We start from the raw sequence: 23,229 nt of genomic DNA on the forward strand, positions 1-23,229 counted from the left end.
TCGATAAAAACAAACTGAAAGTGTGCTCACAGCAGCTCTGCACTTCTTAAAGACGAGCAACACTTAAACGTTTTAGGGAGTTTCTCCCACTCATTCAAGGACGCTGATGTTGTCTGACATTTCATCTTAAGATCAATGACTCAGCTCTTAGCTGGAGGAGCTAAACTGGTGGCTATAAAGCTTAATGTGGTCATTAAAGCCCAAACGCCGACGGTCGCTCATCGAAATGACCACATCAGGCGGAGCAGGAGTGCCGGCGTCGGGTCGTAGACGCGAGTGACGACTGCCTCCGGGCCGCAGCAACAATCCGACACACAGTGCGAGACGTGCAGAGTTTAAAATACTGTTTGTAAGATGAGAACTGACACAAATGGTCGACCGCGTATCTACAGTCCACACTCCTGCTGAAACAACTCCGCTTTTAAAAGCTTTATTTATTCTGGAGTCTCAGTTTTATGTACATAAAAGTTCAGTCACACAGCAGCCACCGAACGACGGAGTGTAACTAAGTAAATGTACTCAAGTACTGAACATACATGTATGAACGAGCTACTTACTCGAGTATCGGCATTTGCTGCTGCTTTATATTTCCACTCCGTCACGTTTTGGAGGCACTTTGTTGTACATTTATGTGATTGCTTTGATTATTAGTTACTTTTGCGGATTACATGCTGCATCAGAGCTGAAGAAGAATGTTTTTAAATTTATTTATTTTATATTTGCAATCAGATTTAAAACAAAAAACACTGAATCTGTTGTAAACAGTACAAACAGATACATGTAAATATGTGTGTCATTTACTTTTAGTTGTATTTTTTAAACTTAAGTATATTTAATATCAGATATTTTAAGACTTTTACACGAGTATGACTTTTGGGTATATTTACAAAGAAACAGTTAAGCCTTTACTAAGATCTTGTGTACAGTATATACATAAATATACATATATTTAACATTAAATACTTTAAGTATTTCTCATATAAGTGACTTTAATTTTACCACAGTAACATTACAACAAATTTAAGGAGTCACAAATATCACTAAAGATATTCGTGTGTTATTTATTTATTCTCTCAGAGGACAAAATGTGTTTTAACATAAACTTCCAAATTCCAAAACAAAACAAACTTCAAATTATTTTCGCAGACGGAATGAAAACTTGATCTGAAGCAATCTGATTTTTTTCTTACGTAAGCCGATTATCAGACACACGGAGCCGAACACTCTGCTGATGTTCTCAGTTTTATATCACAGACAAATTAAAGATATTAGAATTTTGGGCTGTTGCACGAAAATACAACAATTTAAATCCGTCACCTTCAGGTTTTGAGAAACAGCGACGGGTGTTTTTCTACACTTTTTGATGTTCTGTCAGCAGCTCGGATGTGAAAAAGGTTACACAGCTGAAGTTTCCTGGATTTTGGCTCGGAGACAGATTTACATTTTAAAGCCACAACAGGACTCTAATGTGCAAATTATGACAGATTGGCTTTTTTCTTCAGAAATAAATCCAGCTCTCCTTTTTGTTCTGGAGGAAGCAAACTGGTTTTGAATCGACTTTTCGTGCAGTGTTGGATTATAGACGCATCTTTAAAACCGTTATCGGAAAAATGACCAACATATGTCACACATGCTGCCTTCAAACCCTGATCTTTGGTTCTTCAGGCGCCTCGTGTGAGGACTGATGTGAGAAACACTGATTTTAGATAATATATAATAATAAGTGATGATGTGTTCGTACCTGTGTCTGGTGCATTTGAACCAGTTGAGGATGTCGGTGCAGCGGGTGTAGTAGACCTGGTCGAACGGATGAGCGTAGGACTCCTGCACCGTCACCGCGTAGCTGAAAGGACAGAAGACACGATCGCAGATTAACAGACGCCGAGAAAAGTGAGTTAAATATTTCTGGCATCAGATATTCAAGGACTCTTCCAGTAACTGTCGAGGCTCTGGTTAAATCTGAAACTTAAAATGAGACGACAGCGAAGCAGAAGAGATTTTTATTACATTTAATATATGTCCCTGGAATTTCCCCTCTGGAGGATCAATAAAGAGTAAAGTAATGTTTTATATTAGTCTCCCTGTAACAAGCGATAGTAAAGAGGTAATAAGGGCCCAGATCAGTTATTACAGGTGCTTATTAACATGAATAAGACTATATACATGTTAATTATAGCATAATAAACAGGATTACTGATGAGATTGTGAGACATTTTAACACTTAACCTAAATGTGTTAGATGTTTATTCTGCATAAGAACATTTTAAATGAACCAAAGTTTCTCTGTTGACTTCAACTAACTCACCTGTTACATTGCTGTTAACATTTATTAAAGGGATATTCCAGTGTAAGTTTAATCCATGGTCTAAATTAGCAGACCGCTAATTTACGGAGTTTTATCAACCTCAGAAATGACCGCACGACAACAATACACTGCAGTAAATGGATCCAAATATAAACCGCCACCAAAAAGCCACAAATAATGCTCAGAACAGCACCAAACTTCAGCAACAGTACAAATAGGGTCTCAGCACATAGTCCGGGGCATCTAACCTCCGCTAGCTTAGCTGGATTTCTACTGAAAAGCTGACTAAATTTACCACTCTTCTGCAGCAGCTTCCTGTTGACGGGAAGCCCCGACGAGTCGATCACCGAGTGCAGTAGAGTTCCGCGGCTCATGGATGAAAATGTCTGATTATGACTCCATGGAAAAGCAATCAAAGTTCATATGTGTCTTACCTGCCAGTTTATAACAGTTATTATCGAGAGCGGACAGGGAAAAGAACGGAATTGAGCATTTCTAACCGCACTCGGTAATCGTCGCGTCGGGACTTCCCCGACCCGGAAGCTGATGGAGGAGAGTTGAAATCAGTTTTTAGCTTCCCAATAGAAATCCAGCTAAGCTAGCGGAGGTTAGATGCCCCGGACTATGTGCTGAGACCCTATTTGTACTGTTGCTGAAGTTTGGTGCTGTTCTGAGCATTATTTGTGGCTTTTTGGTGGCGGTTTATATTTGGATCCATTTACTGCAGTGTATTGTTGTCGTGCGGTCGTTTCTGAGGTTGATAAAACTCCGTAAATTAGCGGTCTGCTAACTTGATCTCTGGAGAGGGAGTCTAACACAGTTTCACGGTGATTTAGACCATGGATTAAATTTACACCGGAATATCCCTTTAAGGTTTAATGTTTCTTTATTAACATTAATACAAACTTCAGTGTAATCTAACAATAAACATGTTTATAACACTTTTATTCAAACTTAAATAGTCTTTTAATGTAAATAAAGCCCTTATAAGGACTTATTGAAGCTTTATTATGTGTTTGACAAGGAACTTAAAGGACAAGTTCACCCAAAAAATGAACATTCAGTCATCATCTCGTCCTCTCATGCTGATGGAAAGTCAGGTCATGTCTCCAGAAGCCTCGAGATCTCAACCTGATAAAAAATAAGTTATTTACAGCCTTTTTAAAGCAGAAATCTTCCCTGCAGCTGCTGAGCTAAAAGCGTTAGCCCGTCTGAAGAAGGTGCACGAGCTCGACCGCATGTCGAGGCTGTAAATAATGTCGTGTCAAATCAGTTTGGGATCTCGAGGCTTCTGGAGACTCTCGGATCACACCGGATGATTTGTGGACTGTGAAACATCACCTGTCTGTCCGTCAGAGCTGAAGAGAGGAGATGATGACATGTTTTATGTAAAGCGTTACAAAGCAGAGTCTGATATTTCATTATCTTAAAAGCTTACGGACAAAGATCTAACTTCCTTTTTTTCATTAATGTCATCTAGTCAATAACATTTCCTCCCAAAAAAGATCATCGGGATGTGAAGTATTGATCCCAGAATAGAGACTCTGTGTCCTTGTGGAGCTATTTGTTCAATCTGAGAAATGTTTAAAAGCCTTCGACTCGCTCACAGAGCTCTCAAGGCTTCAAGTCTATTTTCCAAAAAACCATTCAGGACTTTCTGGAGTCCCGACATAACCCGACTTTTGATTTCCGCCATTCTGTGCTGAAAAACATCCCGACAATGAGAGTTTGGTGAGTAAAGGTTATTGAACTGAGTCTAACCTTTAGCATGAAGTGAAAACTGTAACAGTCGTCGGAGGTAATATCCATTTCCACAATTCCTCCTGATTACACCGAGGGATTATCGATCAGAGCACCTGCACTCTGTGTCGCTCGCATCAGAAATGACATTGTGCTTTTACTCAGCGCAGCACTGAGTGGTGAGACCACTCAAGCAGTCACATTACCATCGCTCTGGATTTATGGCCCCAGTACGTCCCCAGGAGTAAACCTCCCTTCCCTTTCTGCTTTTGATTATTGGCAAACCCTCGGTCCTGATTTGTGGCGGGGAGTCCATTAGTTCTCTGCAGCGTTTGGAGAGGGGTGTTATTTCACTTTGAATACTGGAGATTTTGGGGGGAAACTGACCTCTCCCAGTGGCTGCACACGTTGGGGTCGTCCGGGTTGAGCGTCGACGCCGGCGCCATCAAACCCAGCAGGATGAGCCACAGCAGGGATTGGGGGGAAACCCCACCGGCCCCCATCGTCCTCGTCCCTCCGTCCTGGGAGAAGCAGAGAGACACAGAGAGGAAGATTTCACCTTCAAACGCTGCAGAGTTGTGTACCTGAATTATACCATGACTGCTATTACTTAAATAAAATCAACAAAACAGAAAACAGAGTGAGAACAAAACATGAGGGCAGCATTTAGCAGAACCACAATTTAGAAATACTCTGAAACGAGTAAAAGTACAAAAGTATTGGCATTAAAAAACACTTTGAGCATTAAAAATAAAACTTTTTAGTTCAGAAAATGATAAATGTCTAAATCTGTTCATCACTTAAAGCCTGAAGCTGGTAAAGGTGGTTTAACTACTTGATATAGTTTCTCTGCTGGGGCTTGTGAATTTCTCAATACAGCTTTACAGATCAATACTTCTATAATCTATAATATCACATCACAATTTATTTGGTGATTATATTTTGTGTTATTAAAACAAAATCTGCAGAGTGATGTTGTAAATAAATGTATTGAAATAAAAAGTACAACATTTGCCTCTGAATCATAGTGCAGTAGAAGTATAAAGTAGCAGAAAATACTCAAATACTCGAGTAAAAGTACCTTGAAATTGTACTTAGAGTACTTTTCACCACCTGGTGAAGTTAAACTGTCTCCACCTCGACCAGCAGCAACAGCAAAATGTTCATTACACATCAATAATTCACTGTTAACAATCTGATCATGTCTGTATGGACTCCTCTGCAAATACAAATACTTTTAATACTCTTTAAGTAAAGTATCCGAGTACTTCTTTCATGGGTTGTGTCACTGTGCTGCTCGTTATGCAACAGCAGTGAGAAGGAAACCTGTTTCCAGAGAAGTGCAGGCGGCGGATGAAGCAGGAGACGTGACGTTCAGTCTCAGTCAGCTGATAATCAGACAGCAGCAGGTGGTGGAGACGCTGCGCTAAACTTTAATTTAATCTGTTCGCAGCTCTTTAGTGTTCACAGAGACAGAACAGCGCTTTAGATTCAGACACATCCAACGTGTGTTTAGATATGAAGGCCCAACTCAAACAGCTCGACCGCTCAGTGAGTGTAAATCATGATCTGATGTTAAACAGTGAAGCGTTCAGGCTACCTGTTGGTTTGCTGATGTCTCCGTAGCTAACTAGCTAGTTCGCTAACGTTACATGTTATTGCTGAGTTGTGCGTGACAGTCCTGCATTTTGACAGATTTCAGAGATGCATTTGATGATACATGACGCCCAAAATGTAACTTCAGTCAAGCAGCTGCTCTAAGATCAGTGCAGCCTGGCAGGATGCGTTGCTAATATCAGTCTATAAAGCACAACTAGTGTCCAGGTGATGAGACAGTGTTCGTTTTTATCTGAGGATTTGCCCCAGCTGTTCCTGAACGCACCACAAAGACAGTTGATTGTTGAGTCTCATTCCCAGGACGTCAAATAGACACATGTTGGGTTGGTAAAGCGTCCGGAGCAGCAACAAAGAGAGAAAATCAGAAACTCTCTGCAGATACGAGACACTAACACGCCTTTTCTCCACATTCCAGTCTCCCTCTCTGTCTGTTTACGGCTTCTTACGGCTTTTACGTCTTTGTCTCGTCTCGCTGCGTCTAAACTAAAGTAATGAGCCTGTTTTGAAAATGTGAGGAGGAGAAACTTCAGATATTTGTGTTCAGATGTAAACAGGGAACGTCAGAGATACTCAAGTAAAGTACAGCTACATGAAACATCTACTGAAGTTTTAGCGTTTCCTCTTTAATTTTAGGGCCGGAGTCTGAAAGAACAGGTGATGTGTTTGATAATAGCTTCTGTTCTTTTAAAATCTCTTAAAGTGTCTTTAAGGGTTAGCGTGCGGAAAAAAACAGAATTTATAAAAACGTTGAACAGGTTGTTCAGGCTGCTCGTATGACAGTTTGAAAAGGCGAAAAATGTGATGACTGTAATTCAGAGGAGCTGCGCAGAAGCGGATACACGGACACAAAATGAATCTGAGGAACAAATGGAATAAAACTGATAGAAGCAGAACTTTTTAAAAACAACATCAGCGGGATGTGACACGGTCGCTGCGTTATGTCAAATTGCAAAGAGAAACAGGGAAAGTAAACGCAGCCAGGGTGGAGTATGGAGATTTCCTCAAATGTGAACAACGATATAACACCCGATTGAAAAGGCGATGAAACTTCTGCTCGGGATGTTCCACTGTTATTTTCTTTGTGAGCGCAGGGAGGGAGGCTGAATGCACTTCGTCTGGGAAAAAAAGAGCGCTGTTGAGAAAAAGTTGAAATCTGCTGTACTCTATGCAAATAAAATAGCAGGGCACGCACGCACTGCTGAGAATGCCAATCAGTAAACACGTCTCTGCAAGCAACAGCTCGATGTGGGGTTGTGTGTCTGACATAACCAATCTTGTTTCCACAGAAATCACTCACCGCTTTACATAAAGGTTCGCTTCGACAGTGAAGGCAGCAGCAGGGAAACATCAGCCCTCTCTGAAACCGTCGTTTTTTTTTATTCTCAAATGGTAGAAAAGTGTCGAATCTCAAAGGGATTCAACGCAGCATCAATTTTGAGCTTCACGGTTGTTATTGTTGCATCTTTGCATTGTCGCCACCTTTGAGGCTATGATGCAAAGGGGGGAATTTAAGGCTATACAGATGGAAATTTCTGTCAAAATTATCACCGAGATGTTTTATATTCACGTCAGCCTGAATTCCAAACAGCCTCATTGGACGAATATCTCCATCGAGGCGCCTCCGTCTTCCAACCGTTGACACAATGAATGTTTCCTTGGAGTGCTGTTGACGGCAGCTGTGGGCCTGACAGTGACATAAGACTCCACGGCGGCCTGATTCCTCACGCCATCGGGCCATTTGAGCCGCTCACACACTGACAGGCCTGGAAAGTCGCGGTGATGATGAATAAATCCCTGAGTGACAGAGGTGGCGTCCATCCCACACTGCCCCATGAAGGACTGACATCCTGATGTTCATTTGTGGACACACTGCTGGAGCGTCCTCGTTATGAGTACTATTAGCAAAGCCGGAGGAGACACCGAGACGCGAGACGAGCTGGATGTTTTTGTGTTCCTCTTACAGGTGTCGGCTCTGTTGAGACAGGCTGCAGACAGGTGTAATTAAGGGGAAGTAGAGAATCAGCCTCCGCAGGACGGATCAACAGAGATGATGAGTTAAGTTTGACGGAAACAACTGAACTGCTGACAAAACTGTGATAATGATGATAATTACACATTAAAGCAACGAGAGACAAGCGCATCTGTGATGGGTCGAGTATAAAAAGGACTTCTTGCGGTGATATCGTTCATTTATGAAGTCGTTTACATCTGCTTAAAATGACTCCGTAAATTATCGTCCTGATATTCAGATGTAATGAAATTGGAGAATTCTCTGAAAACAGCAAAATGATCAATGCCTAATAACTCCTCCTGACATGACTCTGTCAGAAACACAGCTGATCATTAGTCACAATAACAGAGAATCTTGTGTGATTTGTTTGCAATGAGGCAGAATTAAACAGATCGAAGGCCGAGACATCGCAGACTGACTCGTAATGTCGAGGTCTTTTTAAAAAAAATATGGATCATAATTAAATAAAATATCCATATAGATGAGATCCCATCTGCAGTGAAACTTTGAGGAGAATCTACATAATTTACACAAAAACGCAGTCAGAGAAACAAGGAGAACATACGCAGGCTGTAATAACAAGATCAAACCCAAAAACTACTGGAGCTCGACTCGAATCATCCTCATGTGACTTCAGTGTTCATTTTCTGTTTATAAGTTTCCTTCAATGTGAAAAATCCTTCACGTAACTTTGATAAAAAGGTTTCAGCGGCCTTGTTTAAGAATTTGTGTTTCTTGCAGCCAGAACTTGTTGAGTGTTGTGGCTGCAGGAAACACTGCAGAGACATAAACTGCACCTCTGCACCTCCTGCAGAGATTCAAGCTTAAAGGTGCTTTTTGGAAGAAAAACTTAACTTTTCTTACAGTTAGCATCTTTTAAAGGAGTTTAGCCTAATTTCACTGGCAGCCAGGGGGAAGCCAAGGACGAATATGAAAGCTGCTCAGTGGCGTTATGAAGCAGATCTTCTCTGTTGTTGGGCCGATACAGCGTGCACACTTCTGCCGACCGAGCCGGCTAACGTCCGGTTTAGAGCCCAGCTAACATCAATCAGGATGAACTAGTTTAATCTTGCAGCTCCTTTACACTTTCCAAGCTTTATTTGACTGAATGACTCAAATTCTGACGCTCAAAAAGATTTATCCACCGTTTTACAGATGCTTCTTTCACAACGTTGGCTTATGGGTAAAAGTTTTCTTGGGCCGATGTTCATCACATGACGATGCAGCAGCTAGCCTACATAGACTGTCTGTTACCTGACAACATGATATGGAAGGAGATTAAGTACGTTATGTTAGATACAATTTATAGTGAATGGTGTGAAACTGTCACATTTTTGTCAGGTTAGGCACCAAAACTGCGTGGTTAGGTTTCACAAAACATCATTATCTTGGTTAAAACATGGAGGCTACATTAATTACGCAGGTACGTCAATAAGCAGTTTTACTATTGAGGTATCTGGAGGGCAACACATTCTGATCTACTTAGGTTAAATTCAATCATGACTAATTGATTTTCATTGTGTGAGTGAAGGTCCAGGGTTGGCTTCCAACTGTGAGGGGTCAAAGGTAACAGACGATAAAGTGCTTAGCTAAGTTTGACCTGCATGCCAAATGGTGGGAGATGCCTAACACAGGTCAAACTCCTCTTTTAGTCTATTGGATAAATTGGCAAGGGGACCAATCAGAAGAAGTGGGTGTACTTGAGAAGGGACTCTAAAAAGGCCCTCACAGGAAGAACGATAGGGTGGCACTTGGTAGATCTCCTACGATCGAAGGCTGATAGGAGATCTGATCGAGCAGAGGGCGAAGCATTCTGGCATTGTTTTTTCCAGAGATTTGATAATATCAGAATGCGGCCGCTTCTGATCCGGACGCAGGGCTCAAGATTCTGTTTCAATAAAGATTGCTCTATCATTCCACCCAGCCTTGCCTCCGCAGAATTCTTTTATCATCAAACTACACGCCGACACCTTTGAGGAGGAAAGCCCAGAAACTACACTATCATGATGTTAGCTAGAAGCTAATAAACCTGAGGTCTGCTTCCTGCGACCATGACTTCTTTCATTGTCAGAGGAAACAACTACGTACTAATTATGTACAGTTGCGTGTTGTGGAAGCATGTTTAGAGTCATTGCAGGTTTACAGTAAGTTGGCAAGAGAGCTTTTTTAACTTCTTTCCCCCTGTTTGGCCTTTTCATGGCTTTATTTACAGGAAAGCTTGAGAGATGACAGGAAATGGGATGATGGATGAAGGGGCAGCAGGTCGGACTCGAACCCTGGACCCCTGCAGAGAGGACAAGAACCTCTGTACATGATCTACTAACTGAGCTACTGGGGCGCCCAGGTATTATATATTTCTGATAACTATGTCTGTCTGTTGGTGAAAAGGGCAAAGAGTCAACAAATGATTTACAAAAGGGCTGCACGGCTTTCAAAGCTTGGAGATCGTGTAATATAACGCAATCAATTCAGCTCATTTAAAAGCAGTTAAACTGTCACTAATTGTTAATTTAGGATGTTCAAATGTTAAACGAGTCCTGACCTATGAAGCAAGTTACAGAAATAAAATCACAAAATGGAAAAGAACGTAAGGAAATTAGTTTTTTAGTTATTAGCGAATACACAAGGCTCAAACAAACATCCACAGATGAACATTCTCACCTTGAGCTAGAATGAGTGTGATGAACGATAATCTGCTGTGAAATTGAGCTTTATCACGAGGAAAAGACCTCCAGTGGATGACGACGGTGGGACTGGACCTCAGGACACCTGTGATAAAGACAAAAGAGGACACTGAGAACAAATAAACAGAATCACTGTGAGCACATTCTCAACGTTTAAGGGATTCAGATAAAGAAGGCGCCTGTTTTCACCCCACATGCCGTCGCTTTCCCTAAACATCGCACCTCCAATAACGTCTTAATCATCACCTTCTACTTAGACGCACCTGAGGACACCAAAAACTGCAGAGAACTCACTTCCACAAATTAATTCACTTTCAACACGTACAGGTAGACGCTCCCATCTGATATTCCTTAGGATTAAACCCAGAGATAAAGCCCGACCATCAAACATTCAGTCAGCAGTGGGTTTTACCTGAGCTCTGCCATATTTTATCACTGCAGCAGCTCATGAAAAGTAAAGAAACTCGACTATATGTTGGCGAACGTTTGGAGGAACATTTCCACGTGTGTGGCGGCAGCGTCGGCTTTGTGTTCATCGGGATGCTGTTTCTCATAAGCAGCAACTCACAGCGACAGAAAATCAATAAAAACACTGTTATTGTGAGTCAAACAATATTTCCCCGGGCCTGATGAATGTCTCAACATCAGGGTTTTTCCAGTGCAGTGCTGTCAAACAGTGAGCTTAGCCAGAGCTGCCAGGACGTGGGACAGACTCCCACTTTATGACTTTATAGGAGAAGAGGATATGATGTATCACAGCGTGCAGCATCGTGAAACACAGACACACACTCTAAAGCTGAAGTGATCCTATTAAAATGAAGAAGCAGATCACTGGTTCAATCCCTAATTCCTCAAAAAAGAGTCTTCTTATTTTATATTTATGTTACATATAAGCAAAGAAAACGCTCTTCTCATGGAACGTGTTTGTAATTCAGATATTCGGTCACTAAATGGAAAGAATCTGCAGCAGCAGCGTCACAATGACACGATATTCACGATAACCGTGATATTTAAAAATGAAATATTGATATTGTGTTAATGAAAAACATCTGATAACATCTTGTGAATAATCCCACAGAGATCATACATTCTATTCTGACTCATCCCGTTTCTTTTTCCTTTTTAATTGAGTGTAATTCTTCTTTTTGGACAATTTATTTAAAGTTATGGTTACAGACTCACTGCAGCCGTTTTCACAGGGTCATTCATTTGCCTAATCAGAAAACAAAACACAAGTAAACAAGCAATGATATGATATTAAGATAATGTTTGGCCTCAATAATTGTGCAGTAAATATCTGTTCATAATCTATGCAATAAAAAATGCTGTATTTCTGCACAAAAATATCAATAATATGACTAAAACGTGCTGTGCAATTACACGTCTGATGTAAAAACGCATCAAAAATATGTAATTTAATATAAAACAATCATAAAAACGTATTTCACAGATTTTTTTCCACATCTATATTTTTTCGCAAAAGATTTAGTCTTATTGAAAATGTTACATTCAGGTTTAAAACTGCGATGACATTTATTAAATTAGATAAAATAAGTGACAAATGTATCTGATATCTTTTTATTGTTTTATACGTGTTAATATCCTTTAAATGTCCAATTTAATTGTAAAATTAAAGCTAAAAACTGTGTTTTAACTGCAGAACATTTCTGTTTTTGTACAGTATTTTTTACAGCCTCTCTCTTTTAGTTTTACAGGTTTTGTTTTTTACAGTGTGCCATGATGTCATTGCAGATGTGGAGATCAGATCATCATTTTGACAAAAGGTCAGTTTTATTTGGGTTAAATTAGATTTTATGGGAACTATAAAAGCGGAAGACTGAAATGTTCCATCTGGGGGCTAAATATTTAGTCGGAGGGATTTTCTTCCACGAGCTACGATGAGCCATCTGCAGCCGAAGAGCCTTTAAAGTCTCCGTGTTATAAATCAAACAAGTTCTTTCTCGTCTGTTTCAGTCGTCTATACAAGCCTGTAGACGGATTGTTTAAAGGATCAGTTCACCCAAAATGTTTAATTAATTCATCATCTTCTCCCCCTTTTTGTTGTTTGTTGTTTTTTGTGGCTACTTCATTTGTCGTCATGGTTTTTGAGGTAACTGGTTTGTTGTTTCCTGTTTAATTTTGTGGATTATATCCTTGTGTGTCATGTTTTACAATGAACTTCCTGTCTTTGTCTTTTTCCCATCCTCCTCCTGTGAACATGTGAGTTACAGAGAGCGCTCGCTCACTCTGTGTCGGTTCGTCTGCGTCTCCTGGGTTCCCATTTTGTTGTCGGTGGCTTCTGGTACGTCTTTACTTTTGTATTTGTATTGCTGCAACTCCGTTTTACTGTGAAGCTCCAGAAATGTTTTGTGGACTGTGAAACTTCACCTGACTAACAATGACATGGGTGAACTGATACTTTGAGTTATCAAATGCTGCTGGACTGTAGATTTCTCTGTGAAGGACTTGCGTCGGATTTTCCTCAGCTCCTCTCTCCAACAGAGAGCAACCATTTCTAACATTTACAGATTTAGAGTCTGCTAATATAAAGACCGGCTTCCACCGAGCTCTGCATTACTCCTAAAGGTGTTTTGCAAACTGCCATTCTTCTCTCAAGGTCTCCTATGCATGTGGTTACTCGGATGATTTGCCGTAGAAACAGTCAGATAACGATGAAAATGATGGAGCCTGTGACAAGCTGACATTTCAGAAACTGTTTCAATCACGGGAGAAAGTTCTGTTATCTGTCAGACTCCAGACTGTCCCACTGAAACTGATTACTAGAGAAAAACTGAAACAAACTTCCTGATTCAATGTAGAATTTCTTTAAATGGTGTTGAAAAGACAAATAAAAATCAGCTCGATTTGACTTTTATTTTGGTAATTCTCTATTGATATAAAGTTTACATTTTTGAGATATTCTCCCGTTGTGGATCACCGACAAGATGTCCGGATGTGGATGCACAAAATCTGGTATTTGACAGAAGCAACGAAGGAAATACTGTCACTGCAGGATGAGAAAGAGCAGACGCAGGTCCGACAGCTCGGGTTTAATTCACTCGACTCAATACGGCCAAACAAACATGGCTCCCAGTAACAACTCACTCTCTGCATGGCACAATGGATCTATCTGTCCCATGGGCTGCCTCCTGTAATGAACGCTTAGCAAAGGTCATCGTCTCCCACAGTTTAATTAATGATGTCGAGCCGAGGTTTCCCCACGACAACTCGATTCAGAGCAGCCCGTCGGACCTGAATGTGTCCACGCGCTCTGAGACTCTGCAGCAGTCCGGACCTTTAATATGTGACTCAAAGCTTCATTGACCAGTGATGCTCCCCGGTGACCAGCGCTCAGCCGCGCCGTGATGGAGAGTTACAGTTTGCTGACAGTAGAAAGAGACCAGTCGATCTCCTCACTGCTCTCTCAGGGCTCTTTGGTAAGCCGAGCTCTGAAACGATGGCAAAGCAGCGCCACTTTAAAGGGCTGCTCCTGTCAAAATGCAACCGAATATGAGTTCGATGAGCCTCAGCTGTTGATAGGATGGAGCGTATGTGGGTCAACGTGCCTCCGTGACATAAGAAGGAAGCTTTACGTATATCAGCAACATCGTCAACGGACTCAACAGAATTAATAAATAAACTACAGAAATGTTACTCCGGCTCAGATCTTTGGGAAGCAGGAGCCAGTTTATCTTCAAACACGTTTAATAAACCATGAGTACCGTCGGAGTACTGTACAGTCCAGACACCACGACTGAATCATTCAGATAACATTTCTGCAAACCACTAACACATTTATACGTCTCCACATACTATATCTACATCTCTACAATACACACAGTGATACTCGTATCATCATGTTTCTGAACCGACGCTCATATCAGCTCCACTAGATTTATGCTTTTTAGTCCCGAGACAGAAAAGAAATGTTGCAGCTCACACAGCGGAAACATTCATCCGAACTGGACCCAACAAATCACATATGGTCAGAGTGTGGATCAGATTTCGGTTGGTTCTGGTTTATGGTATGACCCGCTTGCACCTCAGATAAACACGTCCGGTGCAAATTCTGCTATGTGGGTTAGGTTTAGGAAAAGTTCATCATTTTCACGTGTTAACTTACTTACTTTCACTCTTGACTCTTAACCACAATTTGGACGCAAACCTTCGTCTCCGGCTGTAAAGTTCTGCGAATGACTCATCCTTCCTCCCTGTATCAGACTCTTCTTTCTCTTTACTCGACTGCACTCGAGGGGAGCTTTAAAAAGCAAAGCTGACGGTGAAACTACAAGCGTCAAACGTAGAAGCACCGGGCCCGCTGGGAGCGAGCAACAACAAACTGGATAATTTTGACAAGAAGTCGAAGACTGAAAATGTAACCTAAAGAAACATAAAGAAATGTAACTCTAACTAACGAACTGTCAATACTAACAGAGGGCACATCTCACAGCCAGATGATGACCTTTAACAGAAGCAAAACAAATGATTCATTTCACTGTTCGCTCTTCACTTCAGGCCTCACGCACTCACCAGCACCGCTCCAGTCTGTCGCTTTAGTTAAAACAGCAGTTCTGATTTTCTGCGCATGTGCAGTCAGGAGTTAGTCGGCTGCGACCTCAGTGACCCATCAGAGGCCGACGCTGTGTCTTTAAGAGCTACGCTCAATTGCCAACGCACCAATCTGTGAAATCACCCTAATCCTCCCATTCACCCTTCATCTCGCCTTGATCAATGGTCACCTATTGGCGTTGGGGAGCTGAGGAGGGAGGGAGGTATTGATGGTCATGGAGCCCCGATCAATAGATTGATCACTTTAGTCCCTTCTATCTTTAAGACACGCTACTTTTGTTGATTAAGGGCTTCTCGGATTTCACTGCAGATGGTTTTCACATATTAGCTCTTATTAAACATGCAAAACAGGCTCAACAACAGCCAAGAGATCTCCACAGAGAGAGAAGTTTATTAGAGTAATAATCCGCGGCCCTGACTGTGGTCATGTTCTGTAGTTATTTTTTTTATTGTCACACAATCCAATGAAAAGAGCAGCAGAGCTTTTCAATAATCATTCAGAGTGCCCTCCTTCACTTCCTCCTCGTTTAATATTCTATAGACAACACATGAGAGAGCTCATTACGAGCAAACGGGCCGCGTCCGAGTGGAGCACAAGATTTCAGACTCCACAAACACAATTCAATAACAAATCACGCAATAGCCATTTTTCCTGAACTGCTAATTAAAGCAACAACATGTCACTTGTGACGCTGGATGCTACGAGCTGACCTGAGCTGCAGACAAGCAAAACGTCTGTGTTTGACGATCTGGGGATGAAACTCGACGGTCAGCTTTCTGTCCAGGAAATTACTGCGATATGGGATCATAAAGTGAGATCATCAGTGTCTTCAACATGTAATAACACATATAACCGCAACAATAGATTTGCCGGTGATGGTCACATTTTGATATCCAGCCCAGAAACTACATGTTTACAGAACAGTAACAAACTGTAGCCTAATAATGATTTTAATGAGTGTTTCCTTAATGTGTTTACACTGTTGACTGGCTCTGAACTGTGTATTTCTGGACTTGTCGGTAAGCAACATATTTGATTAACTGATTAGCTAAAGTTAGCATACGTTAGCTAATGTTAAAAAAGTGACTGCAAGATATAAAGTTCTTATCGTATCATAAAAAACTATTACATAAACATATACACATATATAATGTTAGCTAGGAGGTGGTCAAATGCTAACGTTAGCAGTTGTCTAACAGAAGCTAATGTGTTGAGAAACAGTTTGTTAGTTTCCTGCGTTGTTACGACCTGTAACCTGGATCTCAGCAGTACGACGTTTGAGATTCACGCGCTGATGTGACGTCAGAGGAAAATGAACAAGTGAACACGGATTAGAAAGCTGCACGTCACCCACGGCAACTGTGAGGCTCAGGCTGCGTCCGAAATTCTATACTAACATGCTACTGAGTATGCTAAAACAGTATGTGAGATTTTTTAGTATGTCCGAAACCTTAGTATGCACCCAATAGTATGTCAGGTGCGTACTATTTCCGGTAAATATTACAGTATGCAAGCACTGGACACTACGCTGGCATAAATATCCCACAATGCAATGCAGCGGGGACGACAACAACAACACAACGGACAACAGACAACAAGTGCAGCTCTGGTGTAACGTCTAACGTTATAACGCTTCACTTTAAGTTTCTAACAGATTGCCGGTAGAGGCGAGGTTGACACGGGTTACCACGGTTACGCGTCTCCAATCCAACCGGCAGGAAGTGCGTCACATCCGCGCTAAGCAGTGCGTCTGAAAAGATGCATACTACTGTGATTCACTCGAAAGTATGTTGCACGATAGTACACACATTGAGTATGTAGTGTAGAGTATGGAATTTCAGACGCAACCTCACTGATGTGTTTGAATCTCTTCTGGACAACAATGGAGCTCTACAGCACAGAAGAAGAAGATACACGATATACGGACACTTGTGAGGAGATACAGTCACTGTTTCTGTTTTGTTTTGGGATGGGATGTGTTGACTATAAGAAAAATAAGACATGTTATAAGTCATATCCTAACAAACACATGGAACAAGGGAGCCCTGCTGTATTCTGGGGGCTGACCCGGGGAGGAAACTCTACAGAAGAAGGTGGGAAGACCTTCATGTTGTAGGCAGCAGGAGAAACAGAAAATATGTCTCCTGTCCATAGAAGTAATGTTTTTGTTTGAAAGAAAAAAAAAAGGTGTCAGACAGCGAGCGATGGACTCACAACTGGGATTCGTTTTATGAAAAACCCTTCTGACTCTTTTGATCAGTGGACCCTAACAGACTAAAGGAATATATATTCTGGAGGGACGGATACAGGTTAGGACTTTATGACCGCTTCAAAGATAAAGAGTCACGCATTGTTCCAAATGTTTCTTATGTGACATAGGTTAAAACATTAATATAGTTATTATAAGCTTCTATCTATCTATCTATCTATCTATCTATCTATCTATCTATCTATCTATCTATCTATCTATCTATCTATCTATCTAAAAGTCCTATCAGAAACATGTTATATTACTCTGTTACTGCTTAAAGTAATAGCACATTACCCCAACACTGTCAAAGTCTAAGAGCTCATAACTCACTGACAGATACGGACGACCTTTTACCTTTTACAGCAAATACATCAAGTAAGATAATATTGCACATCACACATGTTACAGCGTTTTGTCAGTGCAGTAATAAGAGACTGTGGACGAGCCTCATGATGGTCATACTCATCATAAATCACAACACTGCATCATCGTGCGGTATAACCACACTAACCACGGCAGCCGATAGTGAAGACACGTCAGCCGTGTGATCTCTGATTCAGACAACCTCCACATCTTAATATGATCATCTGTCAGAGAAACTTATGTTTGTAACTGCAGCTGTCTCTCCCTGACCGGGTGGCTTTTATAAGGCTTCATCAGAAGAGACGGTGGTGAAGAAAAAATCTATATTTGAAGATGCAACATTAAAGACTTTGTGGAGGCAGGCTGCAGTCCAGCCTGCCTCCTGTAACCCCTCTGTAATGTCCTCGGCTCCTGGGGCCATTTAACGTGAACTTAATGTATAATCAGCCCCAGGAAAACCCAGGCTTTTCCTGTTTGCAGCTCCCTCTTGGTCCAAGGACAATGAAGTAATAGCTTTTTTAGGAGGGGACACAGTGTGCAGGAGAGAGCTGAGAAAGCATTTCTGCCTCGCAGGAGAGAGCAGCCTGACGGGGGCAGGAGCTGAGTGAAAAGCATCCATCATCCAAGTAAACATGTTTTACTACAAAACAGCATATCTTAAAATACAGCAGAATCTAACCTTAAAGTGTGGACACCCACCGCTCTGTGAGGGGGGGAACTCGTCCCTGTTCGTTCAGGGAAATCTGCAGATGTAGCCTTTTGCACGGAGATGCACAAAAAGGCTGCAGCAACAATGTCATTTTTTTTACGCTCAAGACAAACAAGACAAACTAATGGCTGTCCGAAAACAACATTTCACCCTGTGACTCACTGATCGGAGTCCTGCTCTGCCTGACAAACAGGAGCTTCCTCCTCTCAGCTTTTTGTGTTTCTGTGCTCTTTGTCTGACGTTTCGATTCATAAGACAAAAAAAACGTCCTTGTTGCGCTCATCAGCCTTCGTTCACCAGCTCTCAGAAGGTCCAGTTCTATTAAATTATTCATCCTGTATTGTTGTGTTCCTCACTGAAACAGTAAAGGTAACGCTCCTTTCTCCTACTGTCCTTAAAGCCCTTCATGTGCCGTGTGATGATTCATGTAGGAGACGAGAGCTGTGACGTCATTCGAGCCAATTAGGTTCAAAGTCATGAGACGTGGATGTTTAGGAAGAGAATTGGAAATTGTGCCGTCCAAGTTGCCCCGCTGGTGAAAAAGTCATCGGATGTCAGCTGATTAAAATACTGTAATCTCCAGAAATAATGTTCCTCTGCAGATGATACAATCTGGGTTACATACAGCAGCATTATTCATCATTGTATGCTCATGACTAACGGCCAATTCCCACTAAAAACTAAATAAATATGTATAAATGTTTCCTGTTAAACAGCTGCGATGTGAAGGCTTTAGACTGGAGGTTTCTATCTGTCATGTAAAGAGGAACAAAGGAACATTGTTCATGCAGCCCAAGACAGGAGCTGTACGTCAGCGATGGTTCCTGTGGAAACTCTGAAGTCAAGGCGACGGCTGCTTCGTCCTTTTTGTCTCCTCTTCCTCCTCAACTCATCTCAGCAGCTCACCTGTATATCAGAATGTACGGCAATGAATCTGAATCAGGTGCCAACATCTGAACTTTCTCCTCCTCACAGCTTCAGAACAGCCTCGTTACTTTAGTTTGATGCATCTGAGGTGAATTATGGATTCTTGTTATTTCCCAGCATCAGCAGACTGATGTGGACCAATCAGAGCACATCACGCACGGCAGACGCAGCGAGACGAGACAAAGACGTAAAAGCCGTAAGAAGACGTAAACAGACAGAGAGGGAGACTGGAATGTGGAGAAAAGGCGTGTTAGTGTCTCGTATCTGCAGAGAGTTTCTGATTTTCTCTCTTTGTTGCTGCTCGGGACGCTTTACCAACCCAACATGTGTCTATTTGACGTCCTGGGAATGAGACTCAACAATCAACTGTCTTTGTGGTGCGTTCAGGAACAGCTGGGACAAATCCTACTGATTCTACCTTTAACTTTAATAGTCTTTGAATTCTATTAATATGACGTGAGCTTCAGTTAGCTTTGACCACAAATGTCCTTCAGAGGGAGACTTTTTACTCTGATACTCTGAGTACATGTCAGAGCCTGTAATCTATTACTTTACTGGAGTACTTCTCCTGGAGGACAGCGTGTGTGGACTTCTGCCACCTCTGTCGGTTGGGAAACTGCTTTCAGGTGCATTACTTCCACCTTCTGAATCAGCGAGGGTTAGAGTTCACAGCACTACATCACACAAATGGGTCATGGAGTGACACTCCACTGCACAACCCTGCAGCTGAGCACCTGAACGCCTCGTTCTGTCTGAATGAGGCCTTTAAACAAACAACTTCTGGACGTAAACGATCCTGTCATCGGCTCGTTTCTCTACTTTCTCCCTCGTGCAGTTTCACATTTGTCACCTGTTTGCTGGACTGTTTCTGTCAGCCCAGCCGCCACGATAACATGTTGGCTGTTTATGTTTCTGCAAACCACAGACACGTTCACCTTCGTATGTGTCACAGGCTTCATACTATATTGAGTAAAGGTAGACCGATCATTTGCCCTGGGGTAGGGCCACTGTGACTCTGATGCAGCATCCTCTTGCAAAATGTCCTGAATACAAGAAATCTGATTGGTGAAATATCACAGTCAACCTAGAAACACTGGATAATCTGAATCGATTAAATGCAACAAACAAATGTGGTGGAGAAAGTACCTGAAGAACAGTCAATAAATATCCATCCTAAATATTGTTAATCAGAATTAATTCTTAATTTCTAATAATCGATATTGGCCCTGAACAAGCCGTATTAATCAGTCGTGTCATATCAGTTAAGAACAGTCCTGTCACAAGATAAAATAAAATGTTTCAACATATTTGTGTTTTTTGCAGAAACATTCATTGCCAACATTTATTCTGGTGATTGTCTTTGAACATCGTTTCTCATCCTCAGCCTGCCCACATCATTCTCACTCACTTAATTGGCTGTTTTGCTTTTGTTACCGACTCTAACGCTGCAAAAGTTTCCTCCTGCATCAAAAGACTATTTTTAAGTGGTGGCTCTGTGTGTTTCTCTGCATCACAAACTAACACTGTTCATCACATCAGTCTTCAGTAAACACTCTGGAAGTCTTGATTAACTTTCACACCTGTTCAACCACATGGTGCTCAGTCACCTGTCACCACACCTTCATGTCCTTTTTATAGCTTCTTTTCTAAAAAAAGTGGACGACACAATAAGGGAGCACGAATATAAACAGCTGCAATGTCGCCTTCAGAGGGAAGTTTATACAAAGCTTTGATTTTCTTCAAGTTGAAGCAACTCTTCTAAAAACACCACAAAGTGTATTTTACAGTAAACCATCCAAAGTTTTCATACGTAGTGAAAACTGTAGAACAGATTCTATCATTTCTTTGTCGAGTCTTCAGTATCGAGTTTCTGTAAAGGAAGCATATCAGCATATTTTACCTAAAGCCTGAGTTCCTGCCAAGAGACAGCTCTGCTAATTCCAGTTTACGCCACAAATCTATCGGCTCTGATTAGAAAAATAATCCCTTCAGTAATTGACCTGCTTTCCCCGATGACATATTGAGCGTGCTCAGTATGATGCATTACTGAAAATCTCCCGTCTCTCCAAGTATCTTGCAGTGTTAATATACAAACTGGTACACTTCCTGCAAATGAAAGAAGGATCAATGTACAATACTGCATAATGAGTACAAGCCGTATAATGACTGCTGGTTACTTTCTCTTTGAACGTATGCCTGAATGAGGTTGCGGTCTGCAGAGCATTAATAGTTGATGTGGCCTGAGTCTCACACATTCACACTGGGGGGGTTCTGAAACATGGGGCGCCCCAGTTTCTGCTCCTCTATTATGGAGACCAAAGACAGTGAAGTGGACTTGAAGACGTGTGGGCGGGAAAACACACAGAGACAAATCTGGACAGAAGCTGACATCAGTGACGGACGCGGTCAGCGGGACGTCTGCACGCCTTTTCAGTCACAACATGCTGTGAAGACGTGCAGAAACGTGCAGAAACGTACACGCACGAACACTCCTGCCTCTCTTTACTGTATTTAAATCCAAACACACACTCCAGACTTGAAAGGCGGTCCTGTCTCAGCGTACAGTGACGGGGAAGGAGGTGAAGAGCAATGAGCTATTTTATCGCGGCCGGCAAGAACAAACAACTGATGCAAACTCTCGACATCCCAGCAGGAACTTTTCTCCCGAGAGCGCCGCGATGCCAGCTGCGTAATTCATGAGTGAAGCCTGTCAGGAAGCCGAGCCGCTGTGAGGTATTTCTGAAGCCCGGCACAACTACTCACTCTGTGTGATTTGTCAGGCCCGGCTGGCCCGCGCTCCATCCACCTTTACATTGATTAGAAGCCTACGTATAATGCTGATTAAGCACTGGGGTTTAAAGGTTCAATCAGGGATGTATCTGACCATATGGATTTTGTGAAGACAAACATAGTATCTTCTGAAACTATTTGACTTTGACGGGAAATTCTACTTTGGAAACTTTGCAGCCCGATCGGTTCTGTAAGCGCAGGTCAGGTTTAGTCGCAGGTAGACATTCAGATGAGGTTCCCTTTGGGCTGGTCATTAAAATAGACTCATACAGTAATTACAATGTGATTAGAGTTCCATCCAAACTATAATCATAGACTTGATTATTGCCTCCGTGCATCACTTACGAGACAATAACTCTGCCTTCTTTGTATTAGCATAAAATATCTGAGCATTAAACTACGTTAGTAACATATAACAAGTTTATAAAACATCACGTGAAAAGCTGTGGATGAAGAAAAGAAGGAACATTAATGTAAAAACAGGACTGATGCTTGATTTTGGGGCCGACACCGATACTGAGGAGTAAAAAAAGTGTCTGAGACCACATTTGAAATCTCTTATATTGTCACTTAAACCTGGAAATAATCATAATATCTGAGGATTAAGTCAAAGTGTCAGAAGTCTAAATGTTTCTCAGAGTCTTTCTCTGAACGGGGGCGGTGCTGGAGGTCTGAAACACTTTACAAAAACTGGATCAATTCCCAGAAAGCAAAATTGTTGCGACCCAGATCCGACCCACATATCGAAGGGAGCGACAGCACTCGGGCGGTCCACTGCTGTCTGACAGATCTAAGCCATAAGCAGGCTGTAGCACGGCAGATCGAAAGAACCAGAACTGGCCCAAATCCTCTGGCCGCATTTCATTTCTGGATCTCCAGCACATGAAGACGACGCAGCGGCCCGGCAGCTCCTCCAAATGATGAAATTATTTCATCTTAATTGCTGAAACACATCCTGCTTATGGCAGAAAAGACAGACTTTGAAACCATCAGGACCCGCGGCGTCTTTCAGCCGTCCAACCTGATCGTTTGGACCGCCCCAGAGAGGAACAGAGCCACAATAAGAACCAGTGCTGACCCGGCTTGGTTTAAGGCTGCTTCTGGCTGATGTCCAGTCACAGGAGACCATGAAATCAGAGACAGATGAGCCCACAGAGACCCGGTGGAGACGGGTGGTGCAGGACTACAGCTGGACTTGAAGTCGAGCTGTTGCCGTGAAGATGCCGATCAAAAGCTGCAACACTTGTTCATGTATATTTGTA

At 41.9% G+C, this 23,229-nt stretch overlaps 1 protein-coding gene across 1 annotated transcript in view; it reads right to left on the reverse strand.

Annotated features, from left to right (window-relative positions):
• Nucleotides 1-23,229, reverse strand: part of LOC115579671 (multiple epidermal growth factor-like domains protein 11) — a 147,427-nt gene that overhangs the window by 103,391 nt on the left and 20,807 nt on the right. Inside the window, exons 2-4 of the mRNA XM_030413250.1 lie at nucleotides 10,335-10,442; nucleotides 4,433-4,566; nucleotides 1,742-1,843 (exon numbers count right to left, since the gene is read on the reverse strand). Coding sequence (XP_030269110.1) covers nucleotides 1,742-1,843; nucleotides 4,433-4,548 — 218 coding nt within the window. The 5' untranslated portion in view covers nucleotides 4,549-4,566; nucleotides 10,335-10,442. The remainder of the gene's footprint in view (nucleotides 1-1,741; nucleotides 1,844-4,432; nucleotides 4,567-10,334; nucleotides 10,443-23,229) is intronic.

This window comes from Sparus aurata, chromosome 4 (assembly GCF_900880675.1).
Source record: "Sparus aurata chromosome 4, fSpaAur1.1, whole genome shotgun sequence".
Lineage (NCBI taxonomy): Eukaryota > Metazoa > Chordata > Actinopteri > Spariformes > Sparidae > Sparus > Sparus aurata.